Source organism: Vigna angularis, chromosome 2 (genome assembly GCF_016808095.1).
Source record: "Vigna angularis cultivar LongXiaoDou No.4 chromosome 2, ASM1680809v1, whole genome shotgun sequence".
In the NCBI taxonomy this organism is placed as follows: Eukaryota; Viridiplantae; Streptophyta; class Magnoliopsida; order Fabales; family Fabaceae; genus Vigna; species Vigna angularis.
In genome coordinates, this window is record NC_068971.1 from 2,808,196 (window position 1) to 2,830,729 (window position 22,534).

Here is a 22,534-nt window from a genome sequence, read left to right on the forward strand (position 1 = left end):
GAATATTTTATTATTGTTAATTGTTTATAATTATCTTGTATGAATTCTATTAAGGATGTTTATTGTGATGAATTTATTGAATGAGTTTGTTGGCTGAAATTGATCTTGTTGGAAGGTTTGGAGAAAGGGTTCTGTAATAACTTGTATATGGGTATTAAATATACAGATACTGTTTGAGGTTGTTGTGAGAGAAAGTAAAATATTAAAATTAGGTATTTTAGATTTAGAGCATAAGAGAACAAGGTAGATAAATTAAATAAATAAATTGTAAATTATTAAGGGCCTCCCTTTGTTGGTAGGATAGAGGAACCTTAAAAACCTGAGTTGGCACATCCCTGATCATAGAGCAGCCCTGGCCTGGTCCAGTCAGTTGTGACTAGTCATATGTGCTGGCGTCGAAGGTGAGTTTGATGCGTTTAGACATCTGGGTCCTCTCTGGTGACCAATTGGGCTAAAGAAAGATCTCTAATAGGATGAAAATAAAATAAAATAAGTCAATTGTAGATGCATAAAGTTATCATGGTAAAAACTTCATATATATTTTATTTATCGTTACATTGAGCTCAGACTTTAATACGTAGTTGCTAAGATATGTTGAAATGTTTTGGCTGATCTATGAATCTTTGATTGGTGAAAATATGTTGAGTTATACTCGTTATGGTCAAAATGAGTTTATAATATGAAGTATGATATCTGGCAATATGTTTAATTTATTGACACCAAAATAGGTTATTGTCAAATTATGATTAGAGAATGAACATGATTGAGTTATGTGGAGAAGAGGTTATGAATTGTTGATTTGATGAAATGTTGGAGTGGATATAAGAAATTATTGCTTATGAAATGATGTTTCCTACGGGAAGTAGTATGTTCGGTTATACCATGAGAGCTTGATATGAGCAAAGTAACACCTGAGGTTTATGAAAGCAGGCAGCAAGTGGTCTGACCATAAGGCTTTGACATAAATATGTGGTTCATAAGTTTTATAGAAGCAGGCAGAGAGAAGTCTGACCATAAGGCTTCAGAGAGTAAGACATAGTATACAGGTGAGGCTTAAGGAAGCAGGCAGAGAGCGGTCTGACCATAAGGCTTCGTGAGTAAGCATGGTAAAATTTTAAGGTTTATGAAATTGAGGAAGATGATTTTGATAATGATGAATTAATGACATCGAGGTAATGATATTTTAGTAATTGTAAAAATACATGATTGAACTATTCTTATTACAAGTTTAATGATTGATATGATATGGTAGGCTTACCCTTATTTGTTTATGCTATGATCATATAACTCATGTTATATGTGATTAGATAATGTTGCAGATGCGGTTGAAAAAGCTTAGAGATGAGAGAGATGCGGGGAAAAACTTTCAGGGATTTTTGTAAAAAGAATAAATTTGTATTGGGAAGATTATGTTGTGTAAAACTTATAAGTTGAAATTTCAATGGTGAAGACTATATTGTTTAAAGTTTGTAAGTTTGGTATTGTACTTTGGAGTAATTGAAATAAAGTTTGATTGTTTATATGAGATATCAAATTAATTTAGTCTCTACTATCAGTAATACCCTTTAAAATATGTGGGTGTTACATATTACATCTAACTCCAATGAAATGACATATTAACGATTCCTCACACCTATGAAACAAAAGGATATCAAAATGGTGGAATGGATGAAGGAACATGAAGCTTTTGAGCCCTGAAAGTGTCAATGCTCATGTGTTGGCCTCTGGTGCGTTCGCGCAACAAAAAACTCTTCATTTTTATCTAACTCTAACATTTTTATGATTCCTAAAATGTGTTTTCTCATTGGGTGAGCATGACCTCTCGCTAGACGAGAGATTGCTTTGGTTTCACGTTTCATTACTCCTTTTCGCTGAGTGTGGTAGTATCACCACTAGACGAGTAGACAATATTCTCATTAAACGAATGAGTGATTGGGCGAGAAGGTCCTGACAGGCAACAATATACTCTTCTCCAATATTTTATTTCCCTACAAAATAATCTAAAAAAAATAATTACTTCTATATATATATATATATATATTATCATCTTTGTATGAAAATAACACAAAACACATAATACAAAAAAAAAATAAGAGATTCTAACAAACATGAATAATACGTAATTATCACACTTATCACTCACTTAATAAATGAGTAATGCGAGCAAATTTTTCAAAAATTTTTCCAATAAACTCATATCCATCAACAACAATATTACTTTGCTAACTGAATTATAAAAAGAATGTGTTTTTTCTCTTGCCTAACTACCCAACTCTTAGGAGTCAAATTTGCTTGCCGTGCCCAACAAGAAATGACTCACTCATCGAGAAAAAAATCTATAACTTTTAGGAAAGAGAAATTGATATAAGTGTAGTCTATTGGTTTTATTTGGACACATTTACTTTTTTTTTGTCTAAAAAAGATATAATTTAATGTAAAACACACTAAAAAAAGTTCAATCCACCACACCTATACATAGTAAATCAATTTAACTTAATTATACACCAACATTAGTTCTATAACAATATGAATAAGTACTTCATAGTTGAATATTTCATTTATTTATCACAATCTAATTATCATAATTATAAATTAGTAGGAATATAATTTTTAGTAGTTTCCTTACCTCACAGGTAAAGTTTCATATAACTCAAGAAATTAAACTCTTAATAAAATCATTTTTATCAATTGTCCTATTAAACTTAATGACAATAATTTCACTAAAGTAAGAAAGGAATGAAACTGTAAAGTAATGAAAACTTACTTTATTTGGATTTCTTATTAAAAAAATTATCCTAAACTACTCATTGATTGCAGGTTGCAATAAGATTTTAAAACAAATAAAGTATGGCTAAGAGAAAATAGAGAGAGAAGAGAGGAGATATTTTCTTGACTTGGATAAAAAGAAAGATGAGGTATGTTTGGGTGTTCACAAAAATAACTTCTTAATTGATGAGGAATATATCTCATGTAATATTAACCTTTTCTAGAGTAATATAAGTGATGAAAAAGATAGTAATATAATCTTAATAGAATTTAAAAAAAACGACAATGCAATCTGTTAAAAGAAAGAAAAAAAAGCATATTCACTATAATTTAAAATGGAAATTCATTAGTGAGATATAGGACCACAATTATTTAATATGTATAAGTAAGTAAAGAAACAAAAAGTCTCAAATCCATGGTGAATAACCTAATCCGGACCCATTTCCCTAGGCTAATTAAAAATAGAAGCAAGTTGATTGTATTGAGTTAAGATTGTGGATATGTACAAAAACAGGCATAAACTTATAAATATGCTATATGCTAGTTATGACAACAAAGGATGTGCCCTTGTGGTCCACCAACATAAAACCTCATTTTCATATTATTTAGTACACTTAAAAGACTAAACTCTTATGTGGTCCATCTTTCTTTCATTCTTTATTTCTTTAAACAATGCTCTTATTACTTTTCCTTTTTCTATTAAGAGAAAGAAATTAGGGATCTAAGATATAGGCTTCATATACACTCATTATCATCGCCTCATAGACCCCTAACAATACTTTCTTTTATGGTCAAGCCATTCTCACCATAAATTTATACAAAGATATTTCTAGAAAAAAAAAAACTTAAATAAATAATTACTATCTTTTTTTATTACTTACTATATTGAATCAATTAATAATTGATTTATACATATGAGGTCTCTATTATCGTATGTGTGGAAACCTACACAAGTAAAATAGGAGTTCTGATTACATCCAGAGAAACTGCAATAATATAATACACTTGAGATTAATCTAACTATGATCATAATGCTGCACCATACAGAATTTAATAGTAACCAATAATTGCTTCTGAATTAATAGTAATCCCCTCTTTGGGCCAAAGTAAAAGTAGAACCTACCCTCCATTTTTTATTTTTCTGGTCTGTTAGGATTATTGGGCCTGTTCTTGTTTTATAAAAAATATTTGTTTTCTTATTAGACACCCAAAACTTCTTAGTGCACCTCCCTATTTTCAGAATGACTATTTTACCTTTTATGAAAGTGTGACTTTTAGATTACCTAGATTTTCAGACTGCATTGCGCGGCTTGCATTCTACAACAAGCTTTCCAAAACGTATATAATAACTTCCAGAACTAATTTTACAGAATAAACTTTTTGAAATGCAATCTTAAAACAGGTTTTTATCCGCAATGCGTTTTCAATATAAATAAAATAATGAAATTAAAAACTTCAAATAACTTGAGATTTGATTTAAAAATAAAAAGTAAACGATAAATATCTTTATTTATAATCTGCTTTCACATGAATATATAATCACTTTAATATTTATAAAGATAATATGAAAAGTAGTTAATTCGAAATCGAGAAGAAAGAAATGTTGGCGTAACAAGAACAATTTAAGTAATGAAGAAGTTTTTAAAAGCCCTAAAAACCTTCTCAACAGGTAAGCCATGAGTCTCAACTAGAAAGGATGAAAACAATTAAGAAAACCATGCCACTGTTTCAAATTAAGGAAAAATTACTATACAAGGATATCTGAATTGAAGAAATAAAAAACTGGCATTGAATTTTTCTTTATACAATGAAAGATTGAAAAGAGGATTCAGAGCTTCAGGAGATTTTTTAATCCTCATGTACTGATATAATGGAAGCGTTATGAACAGAAAACTGAGCTCACATGAAGACAAGGTTAACATGTGATGCAATAGAAGAAAATTATAAGATGAAGTTCAGATTTCTAATAATAAGAAAAGGATCCTTCAAAAGTTACTCAAATGTTATAAATATCACATGTCTATGAGAAATGGTTCAAAAGTTTGAACAAAAGTCACAGCTGTTTCTTATACCAAAATAAGAATAATAGATGCATTTGGCTTTGCCCTTTGGTGGGGTGTTTTGCTTTTATGTCTCCAACTGAATACTGATCAGCCTAAATAGCTCAAAGCATCCACCCTGGAATAAAGCCACTCACTTGTTGAGCTGGAGTTGTTGCAGTTATCTGATCTGAAGCGACAACATTGTACCTGTAATCAGGACTGAACAAAAGGGACACATTACAATGTAGTTCAGATAACAGTACTGTTCAAATAAACATTTTCTAATCACTTATGTTACCCAATCTGCAAGGTGGGATTGCATTCCAGTGGCTGGAAGAAGCCCTGAGACTGAGAATTCTGTGGACCACCATATTGCATACTTTGATCACCAGCTTCCCATGATTGCCTGTAGTGATTTCTTGAGTTGATTTCTTCCAGCTGCCAACAAGTAGGTAGTCATCAATCATGTCCATCAGAAGTGGACCTTAATGTGAATTTATGTTACAAAATCAATCTTTCTAGGATGTAGAAGAACATTGTGGATAATGGTACACTATTACCTTCATTGTCAAGGATCTGTTTGCTTCTACCAACATCTGCTCCTGCAACAAAAACAATAGCAATACCTTCAAATTATTACCATCCATAGAGTTGCTTTATTCCTTTGATAAGGTCAAACAAGGTACCTTGTTTTGAAGATCAGCCAACTGATCCAGCATGAATTGTGTCTGCGATTTGATGTTTCAGCAGTGCCAGGTAACAAACAAGAGTCACAATATTAAGCTTTTCTTATGGAAATTTCACACGAGGATAGAACTAGAAGTACACAATAAATCATATATACAGAGAGACACACACAAAGTATCTATAAGTTTCTTATTATAAAAAGAAGAATGTGTCACTGACGACTTCTTGACATCTAAAAATGTCCAAAATCTTTAATGAATCGATTCTATTGCATTGATTTTCACTTTTCTATAATACAATTCCATTTTAAGAATGTTTGGAAGTACCAATTCAGCATAATCTTTTTAGTTGATGAAGAATTCATGGCACATCATGTCATTTATATGACTTTAGCATATACAGTGAATGATGCACTGGCCATGGTATCAGAAAAAAATGTCTGAGAAAAATACTCACGAAAAGGTGTTAAATCAAGCGGAGGAACGTTAAGCTTCTGCAACTACTGATACAAAACTACGTTAATGGGTTTAGGACCAACTCAAGTAAAATTCTTTGTAAACATTCTACGGGAGAAAGAATGAGAAAGAAAAATAAAACAAACTTGTACGTAATACAAAACTGGCCTAGATGATTTTCACTTCATGTATAATCTATTTTAGTGTTAATTTTTATAAAAGATGACTTTCACTTCATGAGCAATGTAGTTTATAATTTTCTGTTTTACTTTTCTGATTTTCTTATCTTTTTATGAAAAACTAACATATGCTTAAATTATCCATCATTACCTTGGTGGACCTCACTTGCTTTAGAGAAGAATCCAATTGCCGTTCAAGCTGCTCAAGTTCTTTGGTATTCAGTGGACCCAAGTCTTCCCCTAGAAGGTTTCTGCAGTATCAGAGAGGTAAATGCATTGGTCAAAGTAATTGACTCTTGTCATTGTGATATGCAAACTAATCTCGAACAAACATGATAAAAATATTTCATGACTAAATGTTCACAAGAAATTTTATTCACATCTTAGCTCGGAAAGTTAGTATTATTTTAACATGAATCATTTCATTACATATCTTCTAAATACTATCCTGTTAAATTCACCTTTGGGTTCTTTGAAGTGATTCAAATCTTGCTTTCAGCTTCAAGTATTCACGGTAGCTGCTCTGCTACAAATGAAAAATAATAAGAATTAGAAGATGTCACAGTAACAGAAAAACTATATACATATATGTATGCATCTATTGTACGTTATATATTTAGTTATATATTACAGTTTCCCATAATTATTTAAATTGTATGCCAATAAACAGCTAAAGCAGTTCCTATACCTCGAGCTCTTTAGCAGGTTTGCTAACTTCCACCGCTCCATAACTGCATTTCTGGTACCTTTCAAGTGTTTTGAGCATGCTGATTTGAAGGTGGACAAGGGAAAAAAAAGCATTTAATTTGATGATGATGGCTTGGATAACCATACATAAACCACTATTACTAAAAGGATGTCAATTAATCAACATTATATATCTTGTGTTTTGCCTCTTTATTATTTGTCCTTGTGTATCTTGAAAGTAACATTTGAAGTAGATGGATTTTGTGAACACAAATCTTTCAAACCAGAAGCTGACTACAAAAATACTGACCAGGTTTTAGAGAATGCTGCATACAGTGGAAAAAATAGTTAGCAGCATTTGCATTTATATAAGCTAACCAAACTGTAGTACATGATATACACAGTTAATAGTAGGGCATGCGAATTGTTAAATATATTAGGCCACAGAAAACAGAATTGATGAATTGAAGCTTTTAATTAGTGCTAGAAATAGTAGAGCAAAGCAAAGACCAGAAAGAAAAACAAACATCATAGATTGGAAACATTGAATTATCTGTCTCTGAAGAACACGTAACTAACAGTCTTGTTTTGTTTTGTTTTAAATGCAAGTTAACTCAGAAAATATCTTAACAAATTCCACTCAGATGGTACAATAAATTTAAATAAAATCCATTTTGTGAACAAATCAAGTTTTCTGAACTAGTAAATTTAATATAGTTTGCAAGAGCTACTATATGTATATATATTGGTCTTAGACCTGAATATTCGTAAACAAAGTATGTAATATTACACCACAAAAGTTTGTAGGTTAAGTTTAAAGTTTACATATTTGCGTTCTTCTTCATTTAGTATCTTGAGTATTATTTTTTTTTAAATAAAAATTGAGAAAAACTAAAAGAAGTCAAATGGCTAAACATAAATAAGTGGGAAGAATAAAGCTTGTTCAAGATTATTTATTTTAATATCTTTAACACAAGCTTTTTCACCGAAAATCTTATTCTTAAGTATGAATCTAAGTTTATATAAGTTAAAAATAGTTTAACATATTTTTCGTGGAATTTAATGAAACATGTTACCAACAATCTACAAGTCTAAAATATAAGTTCTTCATGTAAGTGTTAAAAATCTGGACAATATACAACATCTCTTGTTGGATTTGGTACATTGGACTAGAAGATCTTTGGGAGTGAAAAAAGATGATATGCCAATTGTGCATGAGTAAAAGTTCCTTTATCCACTACTTCAAATTAGTTTGTGAATTCTCATCTAAATGTCCAGATATATAGTAGTAAACTTGGAGCCTAAGTGTTTAACACTTAGATAGTAGACATTTAGATAAACACAAAGACATGTGTGCATGAAGTTGTAGCAATAGTCACACAAAATTTAGCCCTAGATAATCACTACTTTTCTAGATACATTGGATCCACAGTAAACCAGCTATCCCTTCGTGATTTTTCGTTCAATCTGAGTTCTGTTCATTCTCAACTTATATCTATGCACATTCTACATGCTAATGTATAAACATCTCAAGCTTTTAGTTAGTATTTGTATATATTTAATATTCTTGTTAACACATTATACCTAAAGCAATAAATGTCTTAATAACTGTACTAAGCACTGTTCTGTTGTTAGGATGACTTATGTGTCTACATCAATCATTGGTAGATTCATAAGAAATCATATTTCCAAGAAAGAAACTCATTCCAAAATGTAACAGAAGAAGTAAGCAGAATGTCTCCCCAAATATTTTTTTTTTCCCTACCAAATAAACAGAGAATCACATTTTGTTTTATTATGTGAAAGAATAAGATGAGAGAAACAAGGAAAGATAGATGAAATTTTCAATTTCATGTTTACCTCTTATATTTCCTTTTTACCATATTGAGGGTCTTCCCAGACAAAGATATTTGAGTTCGGACTTAATATATTTTCATCTCTAAATATTTTTTAAATTTTAAAAATTCAGTCTTTAATTAAAATTTTGGACTGGAAGACAAAATTAAAGGACAAAAATTTAGAAATGGATCAAACAGTTTTTAACCAAAAAGTTAAAAAAATTATGAAACTAAAAAGTATAAAATCTTTTACAATAAGTAAAATGAACCCACTTGCATAGTTATACATGTCTTTCGAGGTATTATATATCCTATTTGTTTATTCGTCATTTCATTTTTCAACTTAGATGTTAACTCAATGTTTAGGTCTGAATTCGAGGAATTAGAAAGCATAAGAACTAAGATACATAAAAAAGTATTACATAAGTGTGCTCATGAGACTAAATTAAAATAATAATAAAATAAATGGGGAAAAATTAAAAAATAGAAATATGACTTTTGCATGGAAGTACAAAAAAAAAATGACATGATAACCAACAATTTTTCATACACTCATATACAATTATCTTTACATTATCACTCCTCCTCAAAGTAGGAAAGCTGATACAGTTGATTTTTTTCCAAATGAAACAGATATTAATTTCAAGAATAGAAATGTAATTCATTTTTTTTTGTGAAAATTAAACCACTGCATGATAATGGCTTCATAGGAATACCGGTTTAGTTGAAGTAGTTACACAGAACATGTCATGACGCTACTTATAACCATAACCGGTCTGCAACTCACCTAGCTAGCAACGAAAATTACTTAGTTAAGGAGAAAACTGAAGTAAATATTGTGTCAATAAACAGAAAGATCTCGATCTCATTTCTGAGAAAAAGCCACACTTGAAGGAAAAAAGTTAACACTGAATTTGACAAAAATAAAACCTAGTAAACCATCATACAATGTACACAAAATATTAGATATTCACCAGATCATGTGCCATATTACTAGATCTGATAAATCTACCATCCCTTACAACAAAAATCAGATTAAAACTGGACTATGATTTCTCCACCTTACAGTAACATAAACGAAGCCTTGTGATGTAAAAGCCAGAAAATGACATAATAATAAAATTTGATGGTCCTTAATTATGGAAGTAGAGAAAAAGAAAATGGAAAGAAAGACAGAAAGGAAAATAGAGAAAGATATACAAAAGTAGAGAAGGAAGTAGATCTCAGAAGTGAGAGAGAAAAAGGTGTGATTTGAGCATTTGAGAAATAGGAAAAGAAAGAATTACACATACATACTGCATACCTAGTGCTGCTGCAGAACTCATAAAGCTTGCCACGGTTGGAGAAGATGATGAGGGCAACCTCAGCATCACAGAGAACAGATAGCTCATAGGCTTTCTTGAGAAGGCCATTTCTCCTCTTTGCAAAGGTGACTTGCCTGTTTATCTTGTTCTCTATCCTCTTCAACTCCACTCTTCCCCTCCCCATATCCTTATTATTCTCCAACCTCACTCCTTCTACTTGTAAATTTTTTCCTTTTTTTCACTCAATTTTTCTATTTTAGTACAACACCTATCCCTTTCTCCACTTTTCTTGTTTTTTCTTCTCTTTCCTCTTCCTCCTCTCGTGCCCCTGCTGATCCCTCTTTCTTCGCTCAGTTGCAAGTGCAACCAAATTTGTGAAAAGGAAGAGAAACTTTAACACTTTCAACTTCAAACTTGGAACCCTAGAAAGAGAGAGAAGGGAAAGTGTTGTGTGAGTTTTGTGTTCTCTTCTCTTGTTGTATTTCTATATATCTATCTGTACTCTTCAACTTGCCTTTTTATCCTCAGGATTTTCCACCTCCACCAGAAAATTTTAGTGCAGCTTAGGGTTCGACTTCTTTCTACTTTCATGTAACTTTCTCTTTCCCATGATTTTCCATGTTAACGTATTTCTGGAAAACAAATACATCCCCCAGACGCACCCCACGCGCGTCTCACCCACTCAAGACTTCTTCCCAACACTGGCGCGTCGTGACAGCTGTCTTATGGGTTGATGTTACTTACAAATATGATAATTTAATATAATATATTCATTCAATAACATTTTTCACATTACTTTACTTTAGTTTCTCCAACCTACCTCTCCTCGTCACTAATAATTTATCGTATTTGGAATGAAAATCTGTGTCATTTTCCACTGTCTTAGCAAGACTATCAGAACGTCGTCACATACCTTAAAATGGATTCCACACGTGTCACCTTTTCACTGGCTCATTTTCACTGTACTATCATGCATAATTTCAAGCTTTGCACACTCGTTAATGGCAGAATCTTTGAAAAATATAACAGGTCAGTGGCTGCTATACTGATAATTAAACAGATGTGAAAAATTCAATACAAACATATATGATGTATTTACATAGTTGGTTGAAATTTGAAAGTGACCACTGAGATATTTTTCTGTCCGTTATTAATTAGGATGGCAATAGGTACATCCTCGAAGGTTACTACAGTGTCCTGTGTTCTGTAAAAAAATAAAAACTCACAAATTACAATAAAAAAAATATAGACACCTTTAATTAATGCGGCAGTAAATTAATTAATTATCTGGATATAGTTTATTAATTACTATAATTTAAGTTGATAATTATGTTACATATGATCAGATAATTTTCGTGGATATATATCCATTCAGTTTATTTATAATTGTCAATATCCTAAGTATTTATTAGTTGCTTTCATTGAAAATGAAAGCCATTGTTATCTTGTATTAGCACCATGAAAAATAAGATGTGATATTAAAGTTTACGATTTCTAGCACCTACCTACCTACCTATGCCAGGATGTGGAACTACTTTCTTGATTACAAGAGACTATTTAGAAATCTTTGTTTATATAAAATAGCTTCTAAAATGGAATATTATATTTATACACAATGGTTTCTAATTAAAAGAAAAGAGATATGATATTACGTGGTGATGTTAAAACTTGCAAATTGTTCTTTCTTGGTATTGGATATGGATATAGCTGCGCAATACTATTATAGCACGGCAAAGATTCAAGATTTTTGAACAAACCATTGTCGTACTAATTTTCGTGTTGTGTTTCCTTATTTTTTGTTGAACTTGCCTTTACAATACGTACACACATGCTTAATGTATTATAGTTTCTCATATCATACACCGAAATTGACTACGTACAAAACCACTTTTATGATGAATACAAAAAAAACTTCCAAGGTAGGAGAATCATGCATACATACAATCTCTTAAAGCCAATTAATGATACATTTATGGGGAAAATTATTTGTTTGGCTGATTATCAATTTGAAGCTAGACAGAAGGGTGTTATTGGTTAGGTGTAATTTGATCTTGACATCTCTATATTCATAACAAAAAGCCAACTAAAAAAACTCTTCCCTTCTTCATTTTTTCTTCTATGTTCCCAATATGAGACTTAAACTTCCTTTCCACATTGATACACTTTCTCTCCATGAAAATGGAACATGGTTACTTATAACCCTGCGTCAAACCATATAAAGAATTAACATCAATTTTTACTCAAAACCTTAAAACAATAGGTTAACGAGTTTTTCAGTTTTATAGTATTCTATACTTTCTTATTTCTATCTGGACTTGGATTCACACTTATATTTTCAACACTTAGATCTTAAAATAGAACTTAAGTAATTTTATATTGTTGCTTCATTCTCATGAAATGCCCAAATAAAAATTAAATAGATGATTATTTCACAAAGGAAAGTAAATATAATACAACTTTTGTGATTTTTTTTATATATAATATTTTTTCTGTTCTTATCTCTATACATGAAAGAGTTGGATGGTCGTGTAAGAATTGATAGATTCATAGGTTATTGCATTCCAAACAAGGAAGATAAACATGTTACATCTTGTTTTTGTTTTCGTGGCCGAAGAAATTGCTCCACTTTATTACTTTCTTTCTTCTTTGACTATGATTTGAAATTCAGGTACCGTTTTCGCATTTTGAGACCAAGACAAAAGAAAAAACAAACTCGTACGTTATTATATCATGCTACACGTGCTCATAAAATCAATTTATGAAATAAAATTTACATTTATTTATGTATTATAACTTTTTCTTATATCTAACTAATGTAAAATTTTTAAAAAAATATAATTCATTGTAGGAAGTATAAAAATATATTTAGTTCTTGAATTTAGGAATGATTTGGGAGTATGTAGTTATTGCATTAAAAAAAGGAATTTTGATAATATAAAAATGGTCTGATTGGATGTGTAGCTGTAACGAAAGAAATAAGAAGATGGATTGATTGTGATGAATTTGCAACGGTAAAGGAGAGTGGGAAACGGAGGGGAGAGTGAAGAAGAAGAGTAGTAGCAGGTGACAGAAAGTTGATTGATGGAAAAGCCTGGTACATGGCAACGACGTCGTACGTGATACGTGTCGTGAGGGGAGAAGAGGAGCACCGAGTCATGGGATTTTGTGTGGGTGAGCGTGAAGAAGACGCGTGCCGTGAAAAGAAAACCATTTCTGCACTTGCACATTCCATCACTAACACTCATTCCATCCAATCATCATCTTCAATCTCACTTCAATAAATAAATAAATAATAAACATTTCTATCTTTTACCTTCTTTTTAAATTCCAAAATGCCATTTCCATACCCTAAAATAGTATGCATCAAAGTGAACAGAAAACATTTAAAAAAGGAGAAAGGATTCATGTTAGAAAAGTGAAGTAAATAATATGATATAGATGATTATGCAGTAGTTTTTAGGATCAAAACATGGATGATATTATTAATGAAAGATGAAGAAGAAAAAAATTTAATTTGTGAAAATAAATAAGTTACTAAATTACATTAGATTAAATTTGTGTAGCAGTATGAGAGTAAGTGGGATATGATTAGACGGAACAAAGGAAAAGTTGAGATGCAGAAAAATGTATTGAGGTTCTCCAAGCGTGGCAAGGCATGACATTTTGGATCTGTGGTAGAGCTTTCTACAAATGCACCTAAAAATGTGGCTCAATTTGCTCAACTAAATCTCTGTCATGGATGTAACAGGTTCTTTTCTGAAAGATATATCAACAAAAGAATACTCTTTTCTCAAAGCTATTTATCCAAGTTAGCTTTGAATTAAAAGGAGGAATGAATAAATGATTGCTTGCAAAATTGGAATTGGTAAAAGCTTGTTGAAGGAGCGAGTGAAAGACTGAACCCAGAATGTGGCAGAGAATGGTTACAATCCAGTAGTCATTAAGGTGCATGCAGTAGAATTTTCAATTTTCATGCACTCGATTCTGAAAGATAGATCTAAATAATAATGTGTACTTTGTATTAATTTCAGAAAGCATCTCAGAAACATCTTCCATTCACATGTTTTGGAATATAACATTCGTGTTGGCTTTAAGTCTTTAACCATTTGGAAATGATGCTTGCTTCATTTTTGTAAAGTATTTGGTCTGAACTTGATTGAACAGCCTAGACTACAAAGCATCAAGCTATCACTCATTTTCGTAACGAATATATCATAGCTTATGGTCCCATTCCAAAAGCTTTCCATGCCTTTCGCACTTTGCCACCATTGTAATATAAAATGCAGAAAGACAAAAACATTATCCCTCTTTATTCTTTACAAAGATGGACGCATATATACCACCAAAAAACCATAGTTCAGCAAGTGCCCATGGAATATTGAACAAATTCTGCCCTCTGGAAATGGATGATTAATGCTTCTGTTTTTCTTAAGAGAGAGGATAATGCTTTCTTCATCTTATGACGTGACATCAGAAAAGAGTTTATGTTTTATTATATGATGAAATTTATCCTCTTTTTTTTTATCTGAATTCTTGAAGGTTGAAAGTACAAGTGACTGTAAGTCTCATATAAATTAAAAATAAAAAATAAATAAAATAATACATAAGGATGAAAATCCATTAATTCAGTTTATTACTGAATGAATTTAAATATACTTATAAAGCATTAAGTCAAATTTTATAATAGTTGAAAGTTACAAAAAAAATCACAATATTTTTCTTTCATGGAATATCATTTCTTGGGCCTTCTTGTTTTCTGAGAAAATTACAGGTATTCGAGACACAGTTGGGCCATACGATGTGGCTGGCTATTTCGGACTGGGCTTCATCTTCTTTAGGAACGTGGGCTTCAAGGGTTGCTCGTGTTACGAAGGAGAACTTTAGCACCTTACTTCCATAAATTCTTCCGGCATCCTTTTAAATTCTTATATTTTAAATTGTGTAATTTAAAATATTTTTAAATTTCAAAATATATATTTTATTTTGTATTTCAGAATATATAATATAAAATATTATTTTTGTATTCTAAAAAATAAAATATATTTTGGATTGCATTGTATTTCAAATTATATACTTTGAAATGTATTTTTTGTTTTGTATTCTGAAATTTCATGTATTTTTAAAGCAGGTATATTCTAAAATATACAATTTTGTGAGTAGTAACTATTTTACTAATGAGTAGTAACTATTATACTAATATATTTTCATCAATGAGTAGTAACTATTATACTAATATATTTTCATAAAATTGAAAGTAAATAGTGAAAAATATCTGAAAATGAGTGCATATTGTTGTTAAGGAAAAATGAAGTTATTAATGTATTTCTTACAGTATATTAGAAAGAGTAGTGGTGGTATTATTTATAGTGAACTAACATTAAAAGACAACTTTTCACACTGAATGTATTTTTTTATTTTTTTATATACTCATTCTTTAACAAATTTACTAATGTTTTTCTTGGCATTTTCTATCCATTGAATTTATTTATTTCTAATATTTTACTCAAATTAAGTAAAATGCAAGTGATGGCAGGCAACTAGTGAGAGAGAAAATAATTAATCTTATTGTTAATTCCTTAATAACAAGTTTACCCTTCAAAGGATCCATTGAAGTAGGTAACATTCATCCAAAAAAAAAGATACTAAGATGAGGTTATTTAATCAACAAGATGCATAATCATACAAAAGTTCATCCAAATATATCATCAAAACAAACATGACTTTGCGTGGAATCCTCTCCAACAGAAAATATGCCTTCATTTGGCATGACACATTTGCTAAACTGGTTAACATAATCTGCAAAACTCATCAGTGGTTCATCAAAGTCCCATAAACCAAACCATAAGCCATCATCCTCCGGCCACGTGGATGAGAAACCCTCGTGCATGGAAGGAACGGTATTATTGTATTGGTTATCTATTGTTGGGTTCATCAATCCAATTTCTTGTATCTTACTATTTTGTGTCTCAAACGATTTTGTTCCGTTCATGGTATCCTTGTGGCACGTGATGCTTTTGAAATCACACTTCTCAGGTTGTTGTTGTTGTTCCTTCTGTCTCCTTTGTAGCTTCTTGTGTTTGGATTTCTCCCTCTTCCCGAAGTGGGTTCTCCAGTAGTTCTTGATCTCGTTATCTGTTCTACCTGGCAAGTACTTTGCTATTGTAGACCACCTGTGTTATTTTGAAATTCCCATTAAAATAATAACGAGTTTGAGTATTTGAGAAAAAGGAGAATATATATATATATGGTGTTTTAATTACTTGTTACCCAAAATTGCATGTAGTTCCATAATGGTTCCTTCCTCCAAAGGAGTTAATTGACCTTTCTTCAGACCAGGCTTCAAATAATTTACCCATCTTAACCTGCAGCTTTTGCCACTCCTATTTAATCCTAAAATTCAATTAAGTTATAAATGAATCAGCTGAAAAAAGGTAGAACGTGGTGCAAGTAATGATATATAAATGAAAGTGTAATAGTTATACCTGTAAACTTTGCCACTGAACTCCACCTTCCTTCCCCATACAAGCTAACATATTCACTTAGCAACTTGTCTTCTTCACCAGTCCAAGGGCCTTTCTTCCACCCTTTTTCTGTAGCCAGGCAACCCATCATAGCTACCATTATTTCACACGATCCTACGTATACATCTGCGATTTCTATTACTGATATATGCTTCACTTTTATACCATATCGTAGCGGGCCATCTTAATAATTATCATTGAGAACTTTGGAATTGATTTTTCCTATTGTGATGTCAGCTTTTGAGTCTTAAACATGGTTGTTCACAGGTTCATACCTTCCCAGTGAGAATGGGGCAAGTGGATCAATTAAATCTTAAGCACAGAATATATATAATAATCAAGTACATAATCTTTAATCAAGACAAAACAAATGAAATAAAAACAAACTGGAGTGCGTCGTGTTCCCTTGAAAGTGGCTTTTGATGCAATGCTACTCTAACAGGTGTATGATTGATTACCTGTTAATCCTTATTTAAGGATATAGATTACATGTAGATTGATTATTTATTTTGAAGACATGGTTTATTTTGTTTTGTTTTGGTTGTTTTTAGCAACCTTGTTGTTGTGTGCTTTAAAGTTGTTCAATGAAACTAACAAAAATTTTGAGCATAGGATTCCAATTAAGGTATAATGGGGAACATAAGTTTGTGAAAGGGCAAGTGAGTTAGGCAACACGTGGGCTGACTACTGTATTTAGTAGCATATTTGTTTAGTTCCTTAATCCATATGATAATGAAAGGAGTTTTGCGCGTAAATAGGTATTGATAGCAACTGAAACAATTGAAAAATGTAAAGGTGTTGGCGAAAAGACTGAAGGAAACTTCAAGATCTTCTAAACTTTCTTAGATTTGATAGTGCTGAAAAGATAATGGAAAGATTAATGAATCTTGTTTGCTTAAGAATTTTACCATTTTTAAACTACACCATAATAGTGGCGTTTACGTGCACGTGTTATGAAAGAAAAGATTACGATCTTCTTCACAAAATCTAATTTGGAATGTTGATGCAATCTGACTTCAATGTTTTAACCATACAAATGTTTGGTCGAGTTTATTTAGTGATTTTTTATTCTGTAGGATGGTATGCCCACCCTTATGTACAGGGGTTCAGGATCTATACTCGGTGCTAAAGAAGAAAAAAAAGACATTTATCTTTCTGTGAAATTATATAAAAAAATTTAAACATATTTTTAATCAATTTAATTGTAAATTAATTTTGATCAAATTTTTAAAATTAATTTAAAATTTATAATTTTGAAAATAAGCTAATTCGTCAATAAGTTTCAAATTGATTTTTTAATTAAAATAATTTTGATGACAATATATTTTTCTAAAAATAATTAACACTAAATAAAATTTATATTTAATATTAGTTTGATTTGTGTCAGTTTTGGCTAATACTAATAACACTTCGTATTTTGTTTGATCCCAATTAGGTTCATTTCTCTGTAAAATTGAGTCAATTTTGATTTTGCCATTAAATTCAGTGGACGATGTTAAAATTTGTGTATCTTGGCTTGCTGACTGTGCAATTTTTAATGACGCGGCAAAGTTACGTGGAATTTAATTATTTTAAATTTTGAACTCCATGGATTGACCAACTAGCACCATGAGTAACCCAAGCCACCGCCAACCTTGCCGTTGCACCACCCAAACTGCCTAGTCCCTAACGCAGAACCAGCCACCACAATGCCTCAACCACCTAACACCAACACAACGCCACAACATCAACATCTCGCCGCCACAGCCTAATTGTCAACGTGGTCCAACAAACCCAAATCGCATCGCCCACGCTCACGGTCAGTCAGTAGAAACCAACGCCAAATCGCGTCACGATCTCCTCCATAACCAACCCAGAAACACAAAGCTTCCTCCATTGACGTGCCATCACGAAGCTTCATCCATCACCACCTGCAAATCAGACGTAGAGAAACCCAACAGAAAATCGCGCTGCCAATAGCCAAGGCAAAACCACCATCTCCCTCATGCTTTCATTAACCTGCAAAAAGGGAAGCACAATCGCGAAAAGTGAAAATAGAGACCCTAACCAGCGTGTTTGTCCATTCCAGAACCATTAACCTATCTTCGTTCTTGCGCCTGTTTAGGAAGGTAGAGAAGAGAAATTGAACGAATGGTGTGACCGAGACCGAGTGAGTGTATGAATGAAGTGATCAACCGAATGATGTGAGTGATCAAACAATGTGAGAGAAAGAACAAGTGAAAGACCGAACGACTTGAGTTATATACTCATAACACGCCTCACCACCAACAACAATCCAAAACCTGCAAATCATTTCCAAAATCACAGAAACTATAGCGCTTTCATCTTCCATCAGCCAATGCTTCTTTATGCTTGCGTAAAATCTCAAATCGAACCTGTAAGAAACACCAACATCCAACGCGCCACCATGGGAGGAATTTCCAGCGCCTTCGTTCTCCTTTGTGTGCGGCGCGACGCAAGCTCCTTTACCTCATCTACATAACCCTAATTTGGGAGAAAGGGGTTTGCCACATAGCAGTCCCTCATCGGCTATGTCCATCTAGTCAAAGTTGGTCAATCCTAGTCATTTTAATCTTTTGCTTTTTCATTTGTAAATTACACGTTCATTAAAAATTGCGTAGTCAGCAAGCTAAGACACAAATTTTAACGTCGTCCACTAAATTTAACGACAAAATCAAAATTGACTCAATTTTACAGAAAAAGATACCTAATTGGGATCAAACAAAATACGAAGAACTATTTAAGACGATTCTATACAGATAGGGACCTCCGAAATGATTAAACAAAAAATAAAAGTTATTATACAACACCTTCATATTCAATAAATATAAATGAAAATAATTATAATGGATGGAGAAGATAAACGTAGATGAATGTGTGTGACGGAGAAATTTGGAAAAGAAATGTGTATAAAAAATGAAGAGAAATATATGAATGAAGAAAATGTGAGAAATATATAAATGAAGAAAATGTGCATGCATGCAACAATAACATGTATATAAAGTGAGATTTTTTATACTTACTGAAATGAAAATTGAAACTTTTATATCAAATTTGAACTAAATATAAATAAGATTAATAGTAGTTAAACAACTTTAACCTTATTTATTAATATTTATTTTAGTAAGTGTTTGCTTAATCCACGTTAACTTTATTATTTTTAATTATTTGGTTAGTTACTAAGTTGATGTTAACTTGTTTATTTTCATTATTTATTTAACATCTGTTTAACAGTTTATTATAAATGTTTTATTTTATCTCCATCTATGAAAGCTCAAGCTGATGCAATATGCAATTCAAAAAATTTATTCAGAAAAATAGAGGGAACATGTATCTCATATGTAAAATGAGAGAAAAATACCATATAAATATTCTACCATAGTATTGAAGAATTAGTAAAATTTTCGTAAAATTTTTAAAAAAATTGTATTAAAAAGTCATATAGGGTCCCTGGTTAAAAGGAAAAGTAGATGTATAAATGTAATAGATGTAGATAAAAGCAATATTGTCTATGAATTATTTTTCTTGCTTGCAATCTCTCGTTTTCCATAGCAACCAAACCTTTCGTATTTTTCTCCCGGACTAAGGACCACCATCTCTAACATTCACGTCCCACGTGAAGATGCCACCTCATTATTCTAACAAATATAAGTAAAAATAAAACAAATATAAAACATATTTTGGAAGCTAAAATATCAAAAGTAAAAACATAAAACATTATAAATTGTATAAATTAAAAAAAATATTAAAGTAATTAAATATATGGTATACTAGCCTTCAACTGACCTACATATTTAGGTTAAAGATGCATGTCGGAGACGATGCTTCTGATTCAACCTTTTTATTAAAAGAAGTTATTAAAGTGTGTATGAAAGCATTTTGTGATGTATAGGAATCTCCCCAGGTCAAATTTTCACGCGTTTACTACATTTAATGATTCAGCACAACGTGGATGACTTGATGACTGTAAATTCATCTATTTCTTTATTTTTATGGTCTATTATTCTTTATGTTCAACCACATTATTAATTTGTACACTATAATCTATCTACTTCTACCATGAATCTATACGCTAAGTGGGTCTATAGATTTGATCGTATACATTTATTTTGCTAATGTGTAGTATATAAAGGGTTCATTTGGTTCACCATTAATTATGGTTTGTGAAGTATACTAATACTAATTGGAAAATAAATTCAATAATGAAAGGTGAACTAATTTCAAAGTGCTAGTTGAGTTGAGAAAGATATGATGTTTCGTAGCATGTCATAGCTGTAAGTGAAAGTTCTACTTAATTATCTTGAGTTGGAACAAATATATATATATATATATATATATATATATATATATATATATATATATATATATATATATATATATATATATATATATATATATATATATATATATATTTAAATTATTCTTTACTTCTTTCTCCTTTTGGAATAGAACATTATGGTTTAGATATTACTGCTGAAAACCAATAGAACATTAGGGTTTGGATGTTATGGTTAAAAATTAAAATATTAATCTAAGTTTTACATTAAATTTTTAATAAAAAAGTTAAACATCATATATAATAATAAAGATATTAGAAAGTGGTTTTAAGCCTAACTCAACCCCACAAAACCAGCTTGTGAGGTGAGATTTGCATTCCACTTATATATTATAATTTGGTTTTATCTCTAGTCGATGTGAGACTTCCAACACACCCCCTGAGCATGATAGTAGAAATGAGTGGTCCGATAGTGGCCCAAGAACGGATGGAATAGAAATGCTCAAGAAATAAAAAATATCGCTAGTATAAGCTCTAACCATGACTCTGATACCATATTAGAAAATGATTTTATGTCTAACTCAACTTCACAAAACTGACTTATAAGGTGAGGTTTGCATCTCAGATGTTGAAAGATAAACTACAATGTAAATTAGAAAGTTAATTATTATTTTCACATTTTGTTTTTTTCTTCTCAATGACTTTTCAATCACGCTATATATATTTGGTTTGGATTTTGATAACACGTTTTGAAAAAGAATTAATTAATGAGTTTGTTCCTGATTAATATATTAATAGAGGACCACACATTTTAAATACATTTTAATGAAGTTAAATTTATGGAATTGCCTATGCATGCTAATATTACGTATTGATAAATTTAAATTTTAAGTGTTCTTGATGTAATGTGAAAAGCTAAACCAAGTCACTTAGCCAACATCCTATTTTTTTTGTCCTTTGAAACATAAAAATATTGAAATAAGTTTTATTCCAACTAACATTTTCTATACTTAAAAAAAATTAAGGTAGAAGAAATTATGAAACCTAATTGATAGGCTTAGTCGGTTAGTACATTGCACGGAAAGAGCCGTGTTAAAAGTTTTGAAATTTAAACAAATGTTATATTTACTTATATAAAATCATTTATGATTTTCACTTATTTTTATTTAAATTTAAAGAATTTTATAATTAAATAATTTCACCATATCTCACTTTATAGCATTTCATTTAATTACTACTGTGCTATAAGCTAAACTGAAAATTTCTTTTGACGATTTATAAGCTAGTTTATAAAAACATTACATCAAAAATAAATATATTTATATCATAAAAGTATGAAAATATTCAACATTTTATATATACTTAACTAACTATAGGGTCCACATTAATTCCAGTATTAAATGTGCATTAAAAATAAATGGCATGTCAGATGAAGATTACTTGAAAACAGCTAAGTTAAAAAATTGCATTTATTTAGAAGCATAAGCAAAAAAGCATCCAAGTTCATGAACTGTTGCTCAAAATAGTATGAACAGCAACATGCTCTCTTTCAACCCATTCCCTTTGACTCATCATGTGACATTTTTCTTAGCTTTTCATCGAATTAATCTATAACTTTTCAACGATGAATTCAATTAAAAAGTGTCATAATTTATAATTAATTACCGACTTAAACATATAGTATTGTGTTCTAATCTAGCTGGCTGGGCTCCATATCCCAAAAAATAAAAAGAAAAATAATGACGTAAGCTCCATGGGCATATGCTATACCAACTAATG

General features: G+C 30.9%; 2 protein-coding genes across 4 annotated transcripts; both read right to left on the bottom strand.

Annotated features, from left to right (window-relative positions):
- Positions 1-4,747: 4,747 nt before the first annotated feature.
- LOC108329649 (agamous-like MADS-box protein MADS2) lies at positions 4,748-10,496 on the bottom strand. Of its 3 annotated transcripts, none has more exons than XM_017563967.2 (8): positions 9,958-10,496; positions 6,818-6,896; positions 6,591-6,655; positions 6,281-6,380; positions 5,495-5,536; positions 5,369-5,404; positions 5,107-5,246; positions 4,748-5,027 (listed from the first exon to the last, which is right to left on the bottom strand). In XM_017563967.2, exons 1-8 carry the CDS (start codon positions 10,140-10,142, stop codon positions 4,931-4,933), a joined length of 744 nt encoding a protein of 247 aa, XP_017419456.1. In that variant the 5' UTR covers positions 10,143-10,496; the 3' UTR covers positions 4,748-4,930. The 3 variants fall into 3 exon arrangements, with proteins under 3 accessions (XP_017419456.1, XP_017419454.1, XP_017419455.1); XM_017563965.2 differs by having other exon boundaries at positions 5,369-5,410; positions 9,958-10,492; XM_017563966.2 differs by having other exon boundaries at positions 5,369-5,410; positions 6,591-6,652; positions 9,958-10,490.
- Positions 10,497-15,587: 5,091 nt separating this feature from the next.
- Positions 15,588-16,760, bottom strand: LOC108328823 (MYB-like transcription factor EOBII). The gene is made up of 3 exons (XM_017562710.2): positions 16,441-16,760; positions 16,219-16,348; positions 15,588-16,128 (listed from the first exon to the last, which is right to left on the bottom strand). Exons 1-3 carry the CDS (start codon positions 16,577-16,579, stop codon positions 15,648-15,650), a joined length of 750 nt encoding a protein of 249 aa, XP_017418199.2. The 5' UTR covers positions 16,580-16,760; the 3' UTR covers positions 15,588-15,647.
- Between the last annotated feature and the right edge of the window lie 5,774 nt (positions 16,761-22,534).